Here is a 23,033-nt window from a genome sequence, read left to right as displayed (position 1 = left end):
GAAATCAGTAAGGATACAACAAAGAACACTTACTCAAGTTCAAACCAACACAATTATCCATTTACTTTCCGTTAAATTAAGTTTGACTTCAGTCAGTAATACCTGATTGCTGAAGCAGCTCAAAACCAGTTAGTCAGTCAATAAAAACTGTTGGAGAATGCCAATAGTGTTTCCTTTTTTTTTTCTTAAGTCAGGAGAATAAGCTCAAGAAAGTTGATCAAAGAGAAAACTGAAGATGTATTCCTGAAATAAGGACTGGTAGAGACCATAAAATACATTAAGCATGCAATCACTAGCAAATTCTAACTCAAACACATCTATTTATTCTTACCAGCACTAGATCCAAATTTGCACCAGTTATCTTGATTGTATGATCATCAACAGTCACCGTGTACTTATATTCCAGAGTTGCATCACTGGTGGAGAAGCTATGTAAAAGTTTACTTCGCCCTCCACCTGCAAACGGAACAACATGCATATGTTAAAATAGTTATTAAAATTACAGATGAATGTACTCTCTGCACTAAATTAACAGTGTTGGGGTTAAAATTAGCCACCTATTTCTAAAACAGTGTGCAAATTTAATTACACATCAAACTGAAAATCTCAATATCTTATATTAATAATGTACTCAACACAGGGTCAGGTGAGACACTTAAACTGATCCCAATTTCTACTCAAATTTGTTTCACTTAAATCTCTTTTAACCCTTTCAGATACATAAGAAAACTAAAGTGCTAGTGATTAAAATTTTTGTATCTATGTGGTAACTGGAGGTTTTATAAACAAAATATGTTATTATTTCAAACATTTTTATTTGTACTGCTAAAAAAAACAAAAAAAAACAACAAAAAAACAACAACAAAAAAACAACAACAAAAAAACAACAACAAAAAAAAACAAAAAAAACAACAAAAAAAAAACAACAAAAAACAACAACTGGGACGTATTTGTCCCTGTGGTCCTGAAAGGACAGTTACAGAACATACATCGAAAAATTACATAGGCTGTGTATATGTTGTCTATTTGATGTGAAATCCTGCAAAACAGTTTGTGCTTGAAGTAAAGCACAAATTAAGACCACACTGTTCACAAATATTGTAAGTGTGATTTTCAACACACTTTGAAGCACAATGAACACATCTCTTCCTTACGTCTGATTTTATCATTCGGTGCTCTGGACTCTTTGGATTGCAACTTGTCTGCAACCTTCTTGATGTTTTCACTACTACTGATAAATTCCTTTGTCGCCTTGAATAATTTCCAATTAGACTTCTTGCAATGCATTGTCCAAACTCTAGGGATGATAGAGTTGATTTGAATCCTGATTCTTCTGACAATTTTGAATATATTACATACGCATGTTTACACCAATGTCAAGAAGATCAAAGAAAATTCTCAGGTAATACTTAATCTTTGCCTTCCTGTCGATCTCATAAGTCACTTTCTTCTGGTCCATAAGGTCCGCCCCTCCCACTCACTTCTTGTACTTTCTTATCATAAGAGGACATTGAACATTGATCTTTTCAGAAGAACCAGACTGACGCCTCTTCACTGTCGTACATGGTATTGGGGAAATAAAATTAGTCAGTAGAAAAACTGGCTTGTTATCTACCCATTTGAGGATTGTCAGACCATTGCTACTGAGACTGTATGAATCACCTCTTTTCATTTCTGTGTCTGGAGGGAATGTCTTTGGGATGCTTTCACGATTGGTGCGCACTTTTCCACATGATCTGATATTTTGTAAACCAAGGTAATACTGCAAAGCTGCAGAGTTAAAAAAGTTTTCTATGTAAATTTCACATCCCAGTCCAGATAGTGATTTTGTCAGTTGCAGAACTACTGACTCACCAAGCCTTACTTCAGGACCTGAGGGTTTTTGTTTTCTTTTTCTTTTTTTTTTCCGAATCACATCTGCACCACATTTTGAAACCCCATTTGACTGGCTTATTTTTGACATACTGTCGCATAATATTATGTCCTTTGAATCTGATCATATGCTCATCTACAGATTGAGCCCTAGTTGCACTAAGAGATTCCTGGAAGTTTTTGTTCAAATGGGTAAGTACAGGTCTCACTTTGTATGTGCGGTCTTCCTTTATTGACTGATCTGCATTATTGGAAAAATGTAAGTACTTTCGAATCTCTTCAAACCAATGTAGTGGCATAATCTGAGCTATATAAGGAACACCTAAATCGGGTTCAGTTGCCCAGTAGCTTCTGAATGCAGGCAAAATATGGTACCCCATTACCAGGTTCATACCAAGAAATGCCTTGATTTCATCTTCATTTGTGCTGAATGCGTTGCCTGATTGTTCTGCATACCGAATACTTTCAGGAATTAATATATCATGCACCAAATCTTTTAGGCCAATAGTGGAAGAAAAAATTTCAAATGGTTGTGGCATTTCACGATTTTCACTGACACTAAACAAAAGCACTTTCCCAAATTCATGATTCATGTTATTACTGAACTGTCTTGGTTGGTAAGTTCTGGACCATTTAAATTCTGGTAAATCTGGAAGGGAATCAGGTACCTGAGCATTTGGTTCTGATATTTCGTCTGTATGCCTTCTTTTGCTAGGTGGGCTACATATTTCTTCTTCAGGATCTTCTACAATAACATGTTCTCTTTCATCTTCCATATCTCCTTCAAGAAAAATTTTATCTTCTTCATCCAGTAACAGATTATCTTCGTCATCACTACTGCAAGCCTCCAAAATCTGCATAACACTTTCATCAGTGATGAAAAATTCTCTTTTTCTGGAGCACATGATCTAAAAGCAGATTTCAAATTATACCAGCACAAATTTTTTCTGCTTATTTAATAAAATGAAAGATAATATATTTTCAACCGAATTTTAAATAGCGTTCTGCTCATTTTTTTTACGTAATAGTAACGATTTCATGACATTCAAAAACAAGTACACAAATTACCATTGTGGTACATTGGGACAACTATGTCCCAAAGAATGAAAATAAAGATTTCCACTGATGAAACACAGCCATTTTCTAAATGAATGGTCTAAAGCAAAAGAGAAACTTCTTGAACATACTTTCCAGCTATGACAGTAAGGCAGAGAACACAATACGCACACAATAAGTGAATAAATTTGTGTGTCTGCTCGAAGTGAGAACCACCAACAATAACCGACAACTAATGGTAGTTATAGTAATTGTAGCCACCAAAGATGTAAGAATTAAAGAAAACAAATATCTCTGTTTCAAGTAGAGTATCTGCAGCACATCAACTGTGATTACAGTCCAATTAGTAAGGTGATTTATATGTGGGACACCAACATGAAGCTCTTAATTCTTAAATGGACATTACAAAGATCTTAGCATCACAGAATAAGGAGCCACAGTGTTAATAATTACTACTAACTTATCCCTCCTCTACAGAATTCCTCTGCAAATACTGCATCTGTAACTGAATCTGTGACAAAAAGCTTAAAGGTTCATAGTTTATTGACAAGTGCATGACTACGAACAGTGTACAAAAATTTTTGTCAATGTTGGCCAACCATTTACTACATCCCCCCACTGAAATGAAGGAATCAATCAAACCTCTGGCACTGCCTCAGGAGTTAGAAATGTTAGTTAGCCAATAATCACAGCTTTGTCACTGAAGGTATTACAACATCTGGTATGTATCATCAATGAAATGTGGTATACAAGCACTCTGCAAACAATATGGGTCACACAAATCACTTTGCCCACACTCAAGCGACAAAAAAGAGCCTGGTTGGGCCACCACATCTTACATCAATTGCTGTATGATTTTGAAACAGCAATCTCGGGACAAACATACTGAAATGTGACTGTAATCATGGCTGGAACACAGCTACCTACTGTCTTGCACTACAATTTGTTCACAAAAGGAGCAGTGGGCATCCATTACTTATGTAATATAAACAGCACGTCTTTGGTGCATTCACTCAGCATAGCTTTCCCACAAGTCTTCTTTGTCATCTTAAGTGCACATGAAAATGTATGAATTCTTTTATTCATACAGAAGTTTTGTGCTCCCATAATCCCAGATATTTGTCACAGATAGGGGACCAGTCGTATAACTGGTTGTGCTGTTACAATACTGGATTGTTGAGATATCAATGTCATCTGGCACACCCAGAGCAGAAACATTCACAAATATTTATAGCACATTGCTCAACTGACAATGTTGGAAGACCATATGACATCAGTAACCTTGACTACAACAACTCAGCTGCCATGGTACGTTGACAGCAGGTACCATCTTATGGGGTTTCAAGTAGCAATGAACATTCTCCATGCATTGTCCCATACTTTGTGTGACCTCTCAACAGTGTGTCAGTTGTTGATTGATGAATACATGTTGCAGATCCAAACTCTGGTGCTTCAATTGTTTAGAAAGCTGGGCAACAGAAGATTCCCTGAACCAGTCATCTCTCTACTGAAACAAGGAAAGTACTGTTAAATAGTATCTGCTATTTCACAGGATGCTTCCTTACTACCCAAATACTGAAACCAGCTCTTTGCAATGTCTGTCAGATACTTGCTTTTTGTAGCAACCAACTGCTATCCAAACTTGAAGCATCAGACATTAGTGAACATATTCCTGACAACCATACAAATGCAGAGACCAGATGAAACTTAAATATTCCCTGGCAAATTGAAAGTAACTGGTGAACTACATGTAGATGGCACCTTGTTTTGTATCGGTCTCTCAATCTCTAAGCAGAATGGTCATTTCCCTTACCTCAGAACACGCTGGTGTTTAGGACCACAACTTTGGCTATTGTGCAAGCTCGCAGTTCAGTGCAACACTAGGATTGAATTACATTCCCATCATATCTGACTTCTAAGTGTATCACCAGCTATTGACATCCCAGCAACTTTGAGTAACAGCATTGTCAACTGTCTGAACACAAAGCTGAAGGTGTTTGAGCTATTACAGGAGGGCATTTCAGCTGACTTTCTCCTGAGGTCACTGCATTGAGGCATCAAAACATTGAGCACATTGATTGCCTTCACAAAGATGGTCTTTAACAAACTGATATAGAATTCTAAGTTTTTATCAATTATCCAAAAGAAAATTAATCTTTTAAAACACGTTAAAATACCAACTGCAATTTCTCAAGGAAAAGGAGGTGGAACAAAAATACTAAAGCATTAGAAATGATTCACAAGAAGAATCAATCGTTCAGGATATTTTAATACACAGTCAAGTGGCAAATCAAATTTTTGTTATGCAATTTTCCCCATTTTCAAGTGGTCTACCACAACCTTCCACTCACCTACAGGTGACTGATAGCCAGTAGCCATTTTTTGTTGGTTGTTTGTAACTGGAAATTTCTATTGTAACAATACACAGTCAAATGTAAGTCTTAAACAGATCTTAAATTACTGCCTGTAGCTTAGCGTGCGAGGATAATTATATGCTCAAATGGGTCATAAATATGAACTTAGTGAAACAATTCTTACCAAGAGTGGAAAGTCTATTGCTTTCATCTGATGCACTACTATTTAAGCTGCTACTTGAATCACCAACCCTTTCTTTTTCATGCTCGAGACGTACTGGTGAGGCATTGCGTCTTATTGTGTCCTCTATTAAATGCTTTGCGTAACTGTGAAACAGAAAACTTATGGATTTATCTTGAAAAATAAAATCATTTACATACATACACAATCATAAATTTTACCTTTAAATGCAATTTCTGACAGTCAAATGGTTTTTTCGAAAACATTTTCATATTGCATTGTTAAGTTCTGTTACAAATTAATAACATATTACCTACTCTGTTCTTAAAAGCTTGCAATCATCACAAAACAGTGTTCCAAAATTCAAAGCCATACTTTTCCAATTGAACTAAATCCTAAGAATTAAATTTCCAATCACTATTAAAATCTTGTAAATTACAATCTTTTATCATTATGGATTGAATTCATTACTGCTCAGGCAGCTATAACAATCCCCTATAACTTTGGCTGTTTGTTAAGTTCATTTTCTTTGCATGTCACATCTTTGGCCCAATAAATAGTTCAAAGGCCGAAAAGAACAAGATGTCCAGGCAACTACTAAATGCAAATTTTAACACTATTACTGATTTTACCTGTATTTGTCGTACCTAACTTCTTTGTCTAAATCAAACAATGGAAACTACAGAAGACTTTCTGGCCCAAGAAGCTGGAGTTTGTGGTCATAAGTGCCTGAGGTGTGCTTCTCTCTCTCTTTCTCTCTCTCTCTCTCTCTCTCTCTCTCTCTCTCTCTCTCTCTCTCTCTCTCTCTCTCTGATGAAGGCTGTGGCTGAAAGCTTTATGCAAGTGCCTGAATTGTGAATGTCTGCAACTTAACGTGTCTTCTTTGCAGTAAGCAGCAATCTGTCTCTTCTTACAATGTTAACTTCTTTGTCTGCTTTTGCTTAATGTGACTTCTGTATCCCAAAGCTCTTTGATGCAACATCTATGTAATTTTTTATACATTATTCATCTCAATGTAATTAATCTATGGATGTAATTTTAAAAGTGATGTTCTGTAAGAATGGAAATGTTACAACTTTACTTGTAATACTGGTTCATGCACAGGAAAAGCAGGTTTGTTATTATGTAAAACACGTAGGGAAGTCCCCCCTACAACAAAAAGGCTCAGTGGATAGAAAAGATGCAAGGCTCCTTTGTGGCACGAGTTAGTCGGAGGTTACCAGGCAAAGTGCTTGCGTCTTGTTTACTGAATAAGGCAAGGGCAGCAAAATTATTTTATATGGCCTCAGATGTGGAAGAAATTGGGCTTATTATTCATCGCACTCATTAGTTAACTCTGAAATGCAAAAATACGACATCAAGTAGAGAATTTTCAGAGCTTGTTATACAGAAAGACCCATGGATATTTTTGCTGCCTTTTTTTTTTTTTAATAGCCCCAGGAGATCAACATTGCCACCACATTCATCTCTCAGAATCAGTTGAGAGCTGTTTAATTCCATGGGGCAGTTACGTATTTCATCAATTAATAATACATTTGTCATCTTTAAAACTTGTTCTGGGCAAACACAGTCATTTATCTAGACAGGGTCCTATTCCAAGTGCTGCAATAATCCAAATATCCTCTTTTATTGAAACGAAAAGTCATTACCTTCCTTAATAATATCTAACAACTTTTGTGGAGTAGTAAATTTTACAATTATTCAGTAAACCTAAGTTTTGCAAGAAATGATTTTAAGTATTCAGCTCAAACATTGCACTCGTTGAAATCTTAGTCCTTGTCCTGCATTGGCGTGGTGTTGTGGTGGTGGTGGTTTTTGGGGGAAGGAGACCAGACAGCGAAGTCATCGGTCTCATCGGATTAGGGAAGGACGGGGAAGGAAGTCGGCCGTGCCCTTTGAAAGGAACCATCCCGGCATTTGCCTGGAGCGATTTAGGGAAATCACGGAAAACCTAAATCAGGATGGCTGGATGCGGGATTGAACCGTCGTCCTCCCGAATGCGAGTCCAGTGTCTAACCACTGCGCCACCTCGCTCGGTGGTGTTATGGGATACCCTTCCTCTCACCAATCTGTTAACTCTCTGGGACAGAATGTGTGTACCCTAACTGTGTGCATTAGTGTTACTGATGTTGAAGTCAGAGGAAGTTTCCTGAATGTTTGCAAATCATGTAACTGAAGTGGGACTGGTATTCACCTAGTGGGACATGGAAAACCTAAAAACCACATCCAGGCTGGTCGGCATACTGACTCTTCTTAATCACCAGGTGGATTCAATCTGGGGATGGAACACCTTTCAGATGTCTTACTTCATGGATGAAGCCCACACTGTTTCCCATAGTGAAGAATGCTATTATGTCCAGGTGAAGAAAGTTCTTTTGGAGAAATGACGAGTTGTTTAAAGTTTAAAGTGTTATGCAGCAAGGTTTCCCAAGAATGCCATATGATGTCTTAATTGTAGATTTACACACACACACACACACACACAATAAATACTCAAAACACAATTTCAAGGTAGTACAACACTGCATCATATTTTGCAGGTTCCATTTGTCGACAGTGCCCAACAGGGGGGGGGGGGGGGGGGGGGGGGAAATCAGCATTATGAACTAATTACTCAAGATTCACATTTAAGGAATACTCTGATTTAAAAAATAGTTTACAGTACCACCATTATTTAAATATGATTCTGTAGGAGTTCTTGCGGAATGAGGAAATAAATTTCATTTTCATCATTCACTATGGGTTTAAAAAATATTCATGAGCTTTTGGTAAGCTGGAACATGGATGGCATTTAAATATGCCAGTTCAGCATAAAGTACTCCAAGGCCTGTAACCCTCCCCTGCACGAGTTCTGCAGCAATGCTGTAGCTGGAATTATCGAAAGCGCATGCAACATACAGCAAATTAGTGATAGCAACATCAAGAACTCAAAGACAACAAACTACTATAGTTTCTTTAAATTAAAATTTAAGGAACAATCTACATGATGCTTCATGTAAAGGAGCACACAACAGTATATTCTGCAAATATGAATCTTGATTATATATATATGTCCAACTTATAACGGCCAAGCATCAGCCATCAAAATAACCCCAATGAAGATCACCTTCCATCTCCCAAAATGTTCACAGATATACAAGCAATCACGTTACATCATTTTTCTTTTGTTGTTCAGTATGAATTTCACTTCTCTTAAATTATTATTTGAACTATAATTATCAGTAACTATTTTGACATGAACTGAAAGAGTTCACTAACTTTATTTTTTCTTCATTGGGACCAGTTATCTGCACCAGCCTCTCCTTTGCACCAGGATTAACTGAAACCGATAAAAGTAGTATATTAATATACAGCCCACTCAGAGGTCATACCAATTAGTCAATTTCGTACTGACAGTATTATTGCAGGTTAAATTATCTGTGTCAGGAGGATGTAGTGTAAATATTCATCTCGAATTTTCATATTTTGCACTTACTACCTAGTGTATTAAATATATTTATTATATGGCCTTTACAAACTTTACTGAATTTTTTTTGCAGGGAATCCACACGAGAATGCACTAGTTTCAATCTATCATCATAACTATGTCACACAACACAAATGGCCTTACAAAACTCAAATTGGAAAGTAAATAATGAAGAACTTGAAACATTACAGTAAATTTAATTACATATGAGGGCGAATCCGAAAGTAAGTTACACTAGCCCGTCGCGATAGCATGCTGTGTGTTGTGACCGTGGCCAATGTGTAGCATGTGACAATAACTGCTGACACGTCCAATAGGACAATCCCATCACATTCTGCATGCAGGGTGGGCTAGGCTCAATGGTGCATCAACTGGATGTTCACTCAAAACTGGAGTGAACAATGATCAGATTTCTATGGGGTAAATGGCTGAATTGCACAGACATTCACTGTGAAATCACTGCTGTACATGGTCAGCATGCAATCTCTCACCCATGTACTGTGAATTGAGTAAGAAATTTGACAAGTATCGTGATGGGATGTCTGCAACTTCCAGTACGTTGCTAATGTTGATTGTGTGGATGTGATCATTAGAAAGGATCAGTGCGTAACACTGCAGAAAATTGCCTGCATGCTGAATATTTCCTATGGTATTGTGTTGTCCATTGTTCACCAACACCTTTGATTTCAAACCGTGAGCCAGATGGAGCCCATGGCTGCTCACAAGGGACAATGTTTCCAATAATCACTGGAATTTTTGCAATGGTGTGTTTTGTGATTATTCATCACAGGGGATGAAATGTGGGTCTACCACTTCATCTCCGAAACAAACAGAACGTTAATGCGATGAGTGCACACCACATCACCACAAAAAAAGAAGGCCAAGATCCAACATTCAGCAGGAAAGGTGAAGGCCACTGTGTACTTCGACATGGAGGGTGTGGTGCAAATGGAATTTATGCTGCAAGGCACAACATCAATTCTGCTTCATATTGTCAAACATTGCACCGGATGCATAAAGCAATTAAAGAAAAGCAGTGGGAAAAATTGGGTGTAAGTGTGATTTTGTTGCACAACAATGCAACATCACACTCAGTCCACCAAACGTCAGAACTGCTGCAGCGTTTCAAGTAGGAGGTACGGCAATATCCTCCATACTGAACAGACCTAGTGCCATGTAGTTATCATGTGCTTGGCAAGATGAAAGAGGATGTCAGTAGACAATGATTCCGAAATGAGGAGGTGAAAGCAGCTGTATCCAGGTGGTGATTCCGAAATGAGGAGGTGAAAGCAGCTGTATCCAGGTGGTTACACAGCGCTGGCCGGAATCAAAAATCTGGTTACCCGTTCCGAGAAATGTTTACCGTCTCTTGACAACCGACTAGGTGGAAAAGAGAACTTACATTGTATGTTGTCACAGCATGTTGCCTATGTGAATGTGGTTTAATTAAGTTCCTAACTTGGAAGTGTAACTAACTTTTTGATTCACCTCTTACATTACAAGTACACAGAGTAAGAGCTACAATTTGTCATTCAACACCAAAACAAAACAATATAAATTTTGTGATCACACATGCAGTTCTTTATGTCTTAAGTCAATTTTTCCCACAGCTATTGGATTTGTGGCTAAGAAATCAGTATTTCTGCAAGGGCCTATATGCTGGCTAAAATTAGAGATCAGTATATGGGAGAAGAAGCAGTCACTTACACTATAAAGTATTTTTAATGTTAAGGAAAGTCACCTGCAACCTGATTTAAGAACTGATGTCAGAGAGCAAAATACTAAGAGTTAAGTGGGTTGGCAGCGAGATTATGACCTTATTATGACAAAAATTCTACGCATTTTCTTATACAAATAACAGCATCAGATTTAAATGCAAAAGACATGCTACAGACACACACTTCACATTAACATGCAAGTCACACAGAAAATAATATTTTCATCTTAATTTGTCTATTTTGCAATGAAAAGGTGTTTCACAATCAGTAAAAGTGTTCTCACTGCCTAAAATTGATTCTTTAATCATTTTTAAATCATCTACATGAGTTTCTCCAGGACTAGCATTTAACTTCAACAAAACAAAAACAACAACAACAACCACCTGTAAATGCCTGACAGTTAACAAAAAACCAAAATCCAGAAATGTATGGGCTGTAGCTTTCAGTCAGTACTTTTGAGCCTCTATTTATATCCAAATCCCGCTCCAGCTACTGCCGGGTCTGGGTGCTGACGAGTCCTCTCCATTTGGCTCGGTCCTCCCACCACTTTTCTTCCTCCACTTGCTGCCAGGTCACACCTCTCCTTTCAACAGATATTCTCACTCCCATTTTCCACCGTGTTCTTGGGCGCCCTCTAGGTCTTTTCCCATCCATCTTTAGTTCTTCCATAATTTTGGGGAGTCTCTGCCCATGCATTCTCTTAACATGCATTCTGCTTCCCAACTTCTCTCAATTTCTTCATTATTTGTTGTTTCCTCATGTACCTGCTCCTCAGCGTTTAACAGCTTCTTAAAATGTTCTTTCCAGAGATCTTTTATATTCCCTGGATCTTCAATAATGGTACCGTCCTCTGTTTCCATCTTTTGAGCCTCTGTATGAGGTAACTGATTCCAGTTTATTCAGTAGCCAGAATGTGTTTTGAAGTATAACACTGTCCACAGCAAATAACAGCTAAAGAAACTACAATTTTGTTTACTGGGAAAGACAGGAGCCACAGCTTGTTTGTGTGTATAAAACAGAAAACTACCTACAAGTAAGCAAGCGAAACAGGACAAATAAATTTTTCAGAAAAAATTTCTCCAGAATGCACTTAAACTAAAACTACAGTTTATGTTCCATTCATTGCGTAGTCCACTTTCATCCTATCTGCTGTTGCATGTTCAAATTGAACTGACAATTTTGGCTTTGTTTGGCTTGGAAAAACAAAGTTATTTTCACAACTTTTTAGCAGATAATACTTTGATATCACCAGACCCCTTTCAATGCTTTGGCTGCCACGTCCGAGCCCAACTCAGGTCATGTCTGATGATATCTCAGGCTGCAATTTTCACAACATGTGAGTTACCTATTGCTTGAAAAGTGGACGAGTACCATGGGAACAGAATGTATGGATGTCTTGTTATCTGTCCCTTGACATGTGCTGCCTTCCGTTGTTATTCTCTATAATTACTTCAAAAGAAAGAGCTGCTGTTGTGACTGACAGACATTGTGTGTTGCGCTGTTGTGAGATTAGAGTGTGTATTTGTTAGATTCTGAAGGTTATTGTAATTCTGCTACAAATATGTCACATTTGCTGAGTAAACAAGAGATTTTGGAAGCTCCAGAAGGAGACCTGATTATGGGTCAGCGGGAGAAATATCTTTCTGCAAACACGTTGAAGAAGTTCTTGTTATGGGGCAGCTACAACTATACAAGTCCATTTTGAAAACTGAAGAAATGCAGGACAGTTGCTTATAATCCACAAACTTTTAGTTTGTACACAATACAATTACAATTTAGTTATGTTTATTTGTTTTTATCTTTTCTTTTTTTTATAGAGGAATCTGATAACAAAGCAGCATCCAACATGGGTTTCCAAGATTTGATCGGAGAAGGCGAAACAATATATTGACAAAGCAAGCACGAAAGAAAGAAGCTGGTATTGCCTTGATTGTAACATACTTTTCTGTTTGCCAGAATACTTCAGACTTTTCTATACAGAAGCCAATGACACACAAAAAACTTTCGTTTTCCAGCTGCTTTAATGAAACATTCAGTTCCAAAGGGTGTGTACATTATTTTGGGACACCCTGGATCGGCCACCTCTAACAGATGCTGTACTTGCAAGAGCGTCTAAGTGCCAAAAGTGGACACTAAACTCTGGGCCTCTGTTGCGCACTGATGGGCATACTATCACATTTTTGACAACCATTTGTTGACTTATTTACAGGACAAAGTCAACGTTGCTGAATTTCCATAACAGAATAAGTTACAGTTCGTATCTTGCTGTTTTATTTTCTCATCAATGAGAACTTTTGCCTCTATACAGTGCAACTGTATTTTATCACTTTAGCTTGTCAACAACCCTGTAATATCAGGCAAATTTTATAATCTTGAACTGACACAAATATTAACTCTTTTGCAGCTGTGGGTGTATATTGGATAGGTATAGACACTCCACTTATGTTTTCCTACAATGCTGTGGATGCCCGAGTGCTTCCTTACCTGCCAACCTCTCACTGCTGCTGTCGAGTTACTTCATTCGCTGAAAACCCCATATCAATATCTCGAATCATTTATGAGATATGACAAGTTATGACCACATAATTCGTGATGCGCAAGGATGTGAATGGGTGCATCACACACTAGCATCCTTCAGATATAAAGCCCAATAACCCAAGAATAAAATGAGATCCTTAAACTCTCAGTTTTACATAAAATTTTGTACACAATGTGTTTTTGCCTCTCCAAAATCTTTAAAATTTTGCACAATGTTATACTTAATTGAATGCTGGACAGTAAGTATTATGGATTACAAACAGAAATTCAGTTCCTTATCAAGTGAAGATGTCCTGTTAGATGTGCAAAAACTGAATTTTTTTCACCTAACAGTTTGTAGATCAGCCAGAACACCTTCTCTCAGCAAACAGAAATTCAGTTCCTTATCAAGTGAAGATGTCCTGTTAGATGTGCAAAAACTGAATTTTTTTCACCTAACAGTTTGTAGATCAGCCAGAACACCTTCTCTCAGCACCAGCTCCAGCATTTGGTGAGCAGTACAGCCATAAGAAAAGCAGCCTCAGCACAGACTGTAAAGAGCTTGTCTATGGCAGTGAGAGGGTTAATTACCTACTATGACATGCTGAGCTACTCAAAGAGTGTGAATATCAAGGACGCACTGACAATTTTTCGAAGAATCTGACGTAAACATTTGCACTAAATTAAATCTTGCAATATATCATTTAACATCTTTCAGAGCATTATTATTATTATTATTATTATTATTATTATAAAAATTTTAAATCACAGAAAGACATTGCTCTGTTAGGAAGCATTTAGCTTAATGTTAAAAGCAATTTACGCTATAGTCTAACTGCTTCCAAGCACGAATGTTAAAATGCAATGTGTGTGTGTGTGTGTGTGTGTGTGTGTGTGTGTGTGTGTGTGTAGCCTTTTCATATATGGTACAGTGAATATATCTTTCCTTTGCTGAAGGTCTAGTTTTTATCCCTTCTTTATTTTAATCATAACAACTGTATTCCAATTTACAAATGGAACCCCTCTACTTAATAATTTAAAAAGATATTGATGAAGTGATATTATATTTGCAGGATATGTTACAACTAAATGCTATATTTGTTCTTAGTTGGACAGCTTGCCAATTTCACTGATGGTATGTTGAAGTGGACTTATTTATTTATACTAGTGTGAGCATAATTTGGAAACAATCTCAGAGTCAGTTGCCAAATAATGTTGCACTCTCATTTTTCTTGGCAAGTCTTAGAGGCCATGAGGCATCTAGAAAACACAGACACTTGTTTAGCAAATATGGGACATGCATAAAATTCAGCCTATACTTCACTGAAAGAGCACATGCTGGCACGGTAGCTTGATAGGATAACCGCTAAACAGAAGTCTTAATATGGAAACTCTGCAAATGTTACACACCTACCCTGAAATGGAACATTACATCACAGTGACAATGTAACGACTACTAGACTTTAAAATTAACTGTCACACAACACTATACTATTTCCATTTGTTATGCGATAAGGAGAATTTTTATAAAAATTTATGCATTTCAGAAACATACAAACAACACATTATTCATATATTTCTGCTCTCCATAGTTGGATGTATCTGTAGTAAATCATGGCAATGTAGTTACAGGCAATACAATACAAGCAAAGAGCACAGTACTGTTAGTTGAAAATGAGTTCACCAGCAACACACTTGTTAAATAATTATCAAGTGAATTTCCATGCTACATGAAGACAGTTAAGTGCTGCAAACTTTAAACTCAAAAGCGAGTATGTTTTACCTCGCTGAAATGATATGATCGTTTCACTCAGCTCTTCTATCATGTGGACTCTGCGCCCTTTGATGCCCATCACTACACACAACCATGAAAACACATTTACACTTCATATGAAAACATAGCGAGTTTCTTATTAAAAAAATCATTATATGAATTATGATCTTGAATTTTCAATTATGTGACTTCATTAAGAAAGTAATCATCACTAAAAAGAAAAGAAAAAGAAAAACAGGTCAACGTAAAGGAGAAACAAATCTTATTGCTGAACGCACCCAACACATGTTACACATACTGTCAAACATATAAAATATTAAAAAGTATATAATGTGGTAGTTTACTAGCAAACACTTAATACTAAAAAAAAATCCAGTAAATTACCCTTTGTATGATAACGAGAGCAGTTTACAGATAAGCACACTTATCACTAAGCTTCCCAAACAGTCACATTTTGAAAAATAGTGGAAATTCAAATTGCCAGAGCAGGAAACTTCACAAAAGTATAAAATCTTTTTTTATCATGTGTATGTTGTCTTTAAACTTCAAAAATGTTTTTAATGTATTAATTTCTTATTCTTTGTCTTCAACAAAATATTAAAATACTACAGCAATCCATTTAATCAATAATTAGGCTATATTAAAAATAAATTATAGTCCAATCAAAATTACTTAGTAGCTGACCCAAACACTACTGGATCATTCCATCCAAGATGCAATTCAGCATCTCATACACAGATATTAAAACCACAGAGATCAGCTTTGCACATTGCATGAAGCCGAATTTTTGAAGGCTGCAATTAATCATTGCAACTGTGTCACCAAAGTAATAGATATAACAATCATCCATAGTATAGCGCGCTAGCACAGTGCTTGGTGTATATACCCTACGTGTGGAAGGCGTAACTTGTTAAGTGCAGCATTTTTTAAAAAAAAAAAAACCCTATTCAACATACTGATTATTATTTTTATTCAAATAATTTATTTAAATGTATTTGATTTCCAATATTTTGCTGCATAATTTTGAAAATCTTATTGACTTTTTACTTGCTCTTACTTAATTTTCTTGTGTTGCCTGTAATCTGCAAACAGAACCAGGACTGCTTGTCTACTGGTAATGTGGCACCTCTAATAGCCAGTGTGAGCATAGTTTCAGGCAACCAATGATAGCGAGAAATCAATTTGCTTTTAGAGTGGAAACTGAAATTCTTCCACCTTGCCATGAACAAAGCGATCTTGATTTTAGTTCTACAGCAAATTGTTGATTGTTGTTTTCTCGGATATTAGTGCATTGCACATCACAAAGTCGTGATTATGTTAGGAAATGAGTTTATGAGGAACATCACGAGTTCAATATTTATTGGGCAATAATATTGTGTCCATACATTGTCAAAAGTGTGTGGCCTAGAACAGCACAGTACTACTCGACCTTCACAGCAAATCTATCGGTGCTAGATGAGGTGGGCTTTGTCTGTATTGCAACTGAGTTCCTAGCCTTGCAAAACCTGCAGGAATTATGCTGACAAGACGAAAGAAGTTTGAAAAGAATCCTGTAAAAATTTCTGTGGGCCACGGGGCTCATTTGCTACAGCATAGATTTGTAAACCACAATAAAGACAAATTAACAAATTAAACAAGTGTGTAATTTACCATGCATTTGAACTGTTTTCTATGTACTTCTCTACTGTAACAACTGTTGCAAATGAAAGAACACAATTACTAATGGAAAGCTTACATGATCTTATGTCCACAGTGTGACAACCGTTAAAAGATTTTAAAAAGTCTGCTTGTTGGACAGCTGACTTTATCTTATTTGCCAATACTGCAAACTGCTGTAAGTAAAATAAACATTTCTGCTTGCTGTCAGTTTCCTCTACTATTGAGAATAACTGAATATTTGCAGTTTCCTTTACAGTCAGTAACTTCATTTCTCAAAGTACCACAAGATTCTTTGCTATACTTCCCACATCACACACAATCTTGTGTCATTCACTTTTTGCGGTTCTGTGAGGAAATTCATTCCAAGCAATTTGAATCTCTCTCCATCTCGGCAGGCAATTCCGTTTATTGAACAATAGTAACCTTACATTATACTATGTATTGCCCAATGTATGATTTTTAAAGCTCCGCAGTCTTCTTCAATATATTGCGCAATATGTCAATTACATTCTCAGACAGACAGTATTACTGCACAATACTCTGCACTATGCAATAACTATTGAGCATCAGAGGGTGCCTTAAATTCAGGGCTACAAAATGCCTCATTTGCCACTGTTCACTCATTGATCACTTATTACCAACTATCAACATAGCATCATCTTTATCTGTCCATTATACCTTGCAGCAGCTGCTTCCAACATTGCTCTGCACTAGTCATTAACACCATTTGTTACGTGACCCATCATGTTTGTGGGTCACCTATAACTGAGCAGTAGCCTACAACAACTGTGACAACACTGTAGCAGAAAGTGACACACTTCAACTACCAAGTAATTTCAATTGGACTATAAGTAATTTTGGAAAATTTTATGTACTTGTGTATGAAGCAGTTTGTGAAAAATGTATTTCAGAGGTTGTGACAGTACACAATCAGCTTGAATTAAATTCACACAGTCAAGCAACAGAGGACATGAAATTTCCGGTACCCTCATTATCTATAAATGAGGAAGTGTGTGTACAAATAATTTTATTATAATTTCAACAATAATTAAATGGACAAAAACTCATTTATATGTAGATGATATCTTATATATGTTCAAATATTTGAATTATTGTTTGTTTTAAGGTGCTCTTTGCTTGGTGTGCAGCAGATGAGAGTTTGACTGCACAAATGCCTACCAGGTGCTGCATGGAGCTACCAACACAGCACAGAGCACCAAGGAGGACCTGAGAGTGTTATATCGGTACAAAATTTTAGAGAAAAAACAGTAACAACAAAAAATTATTTTGAAATTGTCAATTTAGTATGAGCCTTGCTATTGCTCAATTCAGATGCCTAACTTTATGTGTGTGCAATAAAACTTCATTAATTTCACAACTTTCTACATGACTGGAGCAGCAAATGTAGGAAGAAATCGTCTTGTAAAATAATAAACAGTAAGTCAGCTGCAAAATGGAAGCTTTATTAAAATCCTTTTACTATGGTTTCAACATTTCATAGACGTCTTCTTCGGAAATATTGAAAACTGGGTTAAATGTTGTGGCAGACATACGTTAAAATACAGCCGAAAGATGTTAGTCAAATATAAAATTTCGCCTCCACAACAACTAAAACATGCACAACATGACTTGTTATTTGGTATTTCCTCACCAACATACAGCTTGTGCACTGCACATTGTGCTCATTTTAATTATTATGAAGGTGAAATTTTATATCTAACGCCTTCGGCTATATTTTAACGTACCTCTGCCACATGAACCCAGCTGTCAATATATCCATCTGAAGAAGACATTTTTACAAATGGCGAGACCTTGGTAAAAGGGTTTTAATAAACCTTCCATTTTGCAACTGATTGGCTGTTTATTATTTCTACAAAAAAAAAAAGGGAGTAAATCACTACTGATTTAGATTTTAGTACTGACATACTGAAAAGTGAAACTGCAGTTCTCGGAGAAATACAAGGTGTAACCAAGTCCCCTTATACAGCCTTTGAGGACAGATTGTGTACACCAAAACAAGAAAAAAAAGTCTACTATACATTGATACACAGTTTCTAAAATGCATACCTTAAGTACTATGAGCACTTTTTCCATCTTTGATACCATGAAATATCTCATTTACTGAACAAGTGCTCATAGCTCTTAATGTACACATTTTACTCTCCATGTTTACCAGACAATTTTCTTTCTTTCTTTTTTTTCGTTTCAATCTCTAAGGAGAGTGAAGATTTTGCAATGGAATAGATGTATTTCATAGTATGGAAGATGAAAGAGCTCATAGCTCTTATGGTATGCATTGTTGTTGTTGTTGTTGTGGTGGTCTTCAGTCCTAAGACTGGTTTGATGCAGCTCTCCATGCTACCCTATCCTGTGCAAGTTTTTTTATCTCCCAGTACTTACTGCAACCTACATCCTTCTGAATCTGCTTAGTGTATTCATCTCTTCGTCTCTATCTACGATCTTTACTCTCCACTCTGCCCTCCAAAGCTAAATTTGTGATCCCCTGATGCCTCAGAACATGTCCTATCAACCGGTCCCTTCTTCTTGTCAAGTTGTGCCACCAACTCCTCTTCTCCCCAATTCTATTCAATACCTTCTCATTAGTTATGTGATCTACCCACATTTACAAGAGTTTTTTCTTGTTTTGGCCTAAGGAACCTCTCCTCAAAGGCTGTTAAGGGAATTTAATTAGTCCCTGTATAATAAAGAAAGGAGAAGTTTGAATCCCATAAATGTTACAATTGTAGGTTTTGAAAATTCAGAAATGAGAAGACAGAGATTTAAAAACAAAATCTCATCTTTCATGATGTATATATGCAGACTGAAGCAACAAATGAAAATTTGTACCCAGGCCACAATTTCAACCCAGGTCTCGTGCTCACTAGGCAGAGGCACTAACCACTATGCCACCCTGGCACAGTAGTTTGATACATGTGCAAGGAATACCCTAGCATGCCTCCCTACTCAATCTAAATTCCCATTCACGCCATAACTTCAATGTGCATATATACATCACAGATGTTTGAGTGGTTTGATGCAGCTCCCCAGCCTACTCTATCCTGTGCAAGCGGCTTCATTTCTGTGTAACTGCTGCAAGTTACATCCCTTTTAACCTGCTTACTGCATTCATGTCTAGATCTAATGTATGCAAATGAAACTATTTCAAAATTCCTTTGCAAGTGACAACGCACAATAACAGTTAATGGATCTCAGAACTATTGGACTTTATTTGCTGCTTACAAAATAATGTAGAAAGAGCAATTTAAACTAAAAACAAAAACCTTTACCTTTTCCTGAATCCGAGTTCCTTATAACTACCTCATCTTTGCAATAATTCTTTCCTGGTATTTTTGTTGGTTTAGCAAATTTCCCCGAGGCTTTTATAACTTCCCCTGGATTCAACAATGACGGTTGAGGTGTAGTTGGGGTAATGACTGCTTGGGCTAACGCTGTTGGAGAAAGAGAGAGTCCTGTTGCATCCGGTACTGGCAGCACTTCCTGCTAACATAAAACAAGATGAAGCATATACTCAGGAGTCAACGTCACTCATTGATATATTAAATGTTCCACCACTACTTACTTCAACAGCACTCAGTTTAGGACGATAATAATTATTCAGATCATCACTGGACACCCAGTTTCTTGCTCTTAATTCTATTATTTCTAACAGGTGAATTCTAGACACATAGTCAACTTTCTCATCTTTGCAGCCGTTCCTGAAAGCTACAAAACATCTATCCAACTGATCTGGAAAAAGAAACAAAAAAGAAAATTGTCACTGTTGATGTCAACAAGTCAACTGAGAGGTGAAAGATATAATGAAATATTTTCATCACAATTAGATAGGTAGTCATCTAAAAAACATATTCAGGTAATTCACTCACTGTGAAAAATCATATCTGCGCCAAAAATGGCCACTGTTTCCATTACAGATTTACATAACCATTCACTGCTTTGTACTCACCTCTGTTATTAATCCACTTACAGCCTTCAGTGATTTCTGAGACATTGCTCTGTTTTTATATCATATTTAGTGGTGTAACATTTGCACCTCAAAGAAAACACTTTACCTTTACAGGATATGTATTTCTATTTACATAGTTTGAAGCAGCATCATCCCACTCTCTTCCTATAGCGACACTTACTTAACTTGGCTGTCTGCTGCCTACAACACATCAATATACCCAGACAGCTAACCCAGTTCATGGCACTGAATTACAGTTGAACACTGCCTATCTAGTGACTTCCAGGGGCAGCAAGAACTTGCTTTACAATGTTTAAAAAAATTACTGAGCAAATTTAAAAATGTAAAATGCTGACATCTTGGGTTGTCCGGTGTTCTGGCGGATATCAGCATCATTCTTGCACGATATTTAGGTAACTTAGCTCGTAGCCTTTATCAGGTGTGACCTGAGACTGCTCTTCGAGTGGACCTGGTCCAGTATTTATGTCTGTGGCCTTCTCCCTCCACCGGCAGTTGCAGGCGTTCTCTCTGCGGTCCGCGCCTGCTTGCTGTGACCTGCTGGAGAACTGCCATTCTGTTTTCTGTCAGCTGAGGCTCTCGGCATTCCCTCTGCGGTTCATGCCACTTTATTTGCAATCCAAGGTTAGAAATTTAGTCCAGTGAGTTTCCAGTTACCTTCATGCCATCAATCTTCACACCAAGTCAACTTTCCAAATTCAAACCCAAACCTTTAGTATTAATTATTTTTGGCGTGCTGAAGACTTAGTTTTTATCTCGTAGGAACTATCCGCATACTCACAGATACGGACAATTAACAGAGTTTTGTGCTGAAGCTGCCAAGTAATCACGACTTATTTAGTTAATTAATCGAAAAAAGGCCTTTCACACAAATATGTCTATCACAATATTGTATCACTTTTGCAACCTCATTATGTAGACTTAGAAAATCTACCTGAGGAAAGCAATGTAGATGTCTTGGACAGTTTTAACATCAAAAAATTTGACACTGAAACTGGAATTACTTGCAGGTCAATCAGTTACATCTGCACATGTGTAGGGCACTTTCATCTGAAACTGCAAACTGTCTTGAAAACAGCTTGAGAAGAGATGTGTAAGACTGGCAGTGTCTTCAAAACCTTTATAAGGCTATCCTTTTAATTCTTGCGAGGCCACAATGAATTCTTCACACATCGCGCTTTCTGTAATGCTAGTGAGCTTAGGAAACTGGCCTGTCTTTGTCAGAATGTGTCCATTCTGCAATGCAACTTTCTTTTTAAATGCATACCCACCAAATCGGATGGAAGTTATCTTGCAATGTTTTACTGTGGGCAGTGTGCAGTTAAGTCCATTTAAAACATGAAGTCTGCAATCTGCTCCAGATGTTCTAATTTATGTTCCTGTACTTCTTTTTCCTTCATAAATTTGACAATAGTGAGTTTTAAATTGAAAATTTGTTCCAAGCATATGCATGGACTTCACTAACTTATTTTGCAGTAATATATGAAGTTCCATACTCTTTGTTCAGTTCCACTGAAAAGTGTTGCAACTGACAATGGAATAATGAGGGTGACTTTAGGGATTTTTTAATTTATACCACCAATTTTTCAAGTGCTCCGTGTCTGCAAATTTAGTACTAAGTACTTACTGGTGTATAGAACAATGAATCACATCTGATGATCTTTGTAACTTTTTGCTCTTCCATTGTCATCTAAATGTTTAAATTCTCTCTGCATGGTACTGTAACATCATTTCGTAGCAAATAAGCAGTACCTGTCATTTATGCAAATTGAGAATTCTCATCCCTTTCTTCTGTCAGTCCCATTTATTTTAAAGGATTGTGACAATAGATCGCTAGACAACCTCTTTTTGCACGAACAGCCACTGGATATGTGAACGTCCTTCATACCATGAACAAATAGCGAAAGTTAAGCAGCACTGACACCACAGTTCCGCCAAACTCAGAGTTGCACTGACCGGAAAATGCCATACCACAATGCTAAATGAAATGTTGTGTTGCTCCGTGTACTTCGGAGAAGAACCAAGCAAACCTGAGTGACAGGCCAGGCATGGCCTCGGCATGCTTGCAGCCTGAACACTGCACGCATGAATTTTGAAACACCATGGCCAGCCCTGATCTAGCACTTACAAGCATGGTTCCACAATGTTCAATCTGGAGAATATCAAGTGGCTTGACACCTCAGAGGTTAAGTGTAACCCAAAGTTTTGAAGGCTGATTTTATTTTCAGAGTTGGGCCTTAGGGAATAATTTTCAGGAAAGAAGACAACTCAATGGTGCAGGAGTAGGAAATGAGAAGCTTAGAAAATGAAGCTTAGAAAAGAAGCTTAGAAAATGAAGCTTAGAAATAATGGTAGAAAAATATAAGATATCAGAAATTAAAGTCAACTAAATTACAAATATCATAAACAAGACCACGGTACAAGCTACTATGTCTATAGACATCATTTACACAG

At 37.0% G+C, this 23,033-nt stretch overlaps 1 protein-coding gene across 8 annotated transcripts in view; it reads right to left on the bottom strand.

Moving 5' to 3' along the window:
• Positions 1–23,033, bottom strand: part of LOC124798186 (eukaryotic translation initiation factor 4E-binding protein Mextli) — a 135,769-nt gene that overhangs the window by 62,002 nt on the left and 50,734 nt on the right. For 6 of the 8 annotated variants that reach the window (XM_047261479.1, XM_047261475.1, XM_047261476.1 and 3 more), the window contains exons 4-9: positions 20,178–20,344; positions 19,885–20,098; positions 14,948–15,019; positions 8,722–8,782; positions 5,467–5,609; positions 332–456 (exon numbers count right to left, since the gene is read on the bottom strand). In XM_047261479.1, the coding sequence (XP_047117435.1) occupies positions 332–456; positions 5,467–5,609; positions 8,722–8,782; positions 14,948–15,019; positions 19,885–20,098; positions 20,178–20,344 (782 nt within the window). The remainder of the gene's footprint in view (positions 1–331; positions 457–5,466; positions 5,610–8,721; positions 8,783–14,947; positions 15,020–19,884; positions 20,099–20,177; positions 20,345–23,033) is intronic. The other 2 variants (XM_047261478.1, XM_047261480.1) reach the window with 2 other exon arrangements.

The sequence above is a fragment of the Schistocerca piceifrons genome, chromosome 5 (genome assembly GCF_021461385.2).
Source record: "Schistocerca piceifrons isolate TAMUIC-IGC-003096 chromosome 5, iqSchPice1.1, whole genome shotgun sequence".
In the NCBI taxonomy this organism is placed as follows: Eukaryota; Metazoa; Arthropoda; class Insecta; order Orthoptera; family Acrididae; genus Schistocerca; species Schistocerca piceifrons.
Note: the sequence above shows the minus strand (reverse complement) of the source record. Positions and strands in the feature narration are given on the sequence as shown.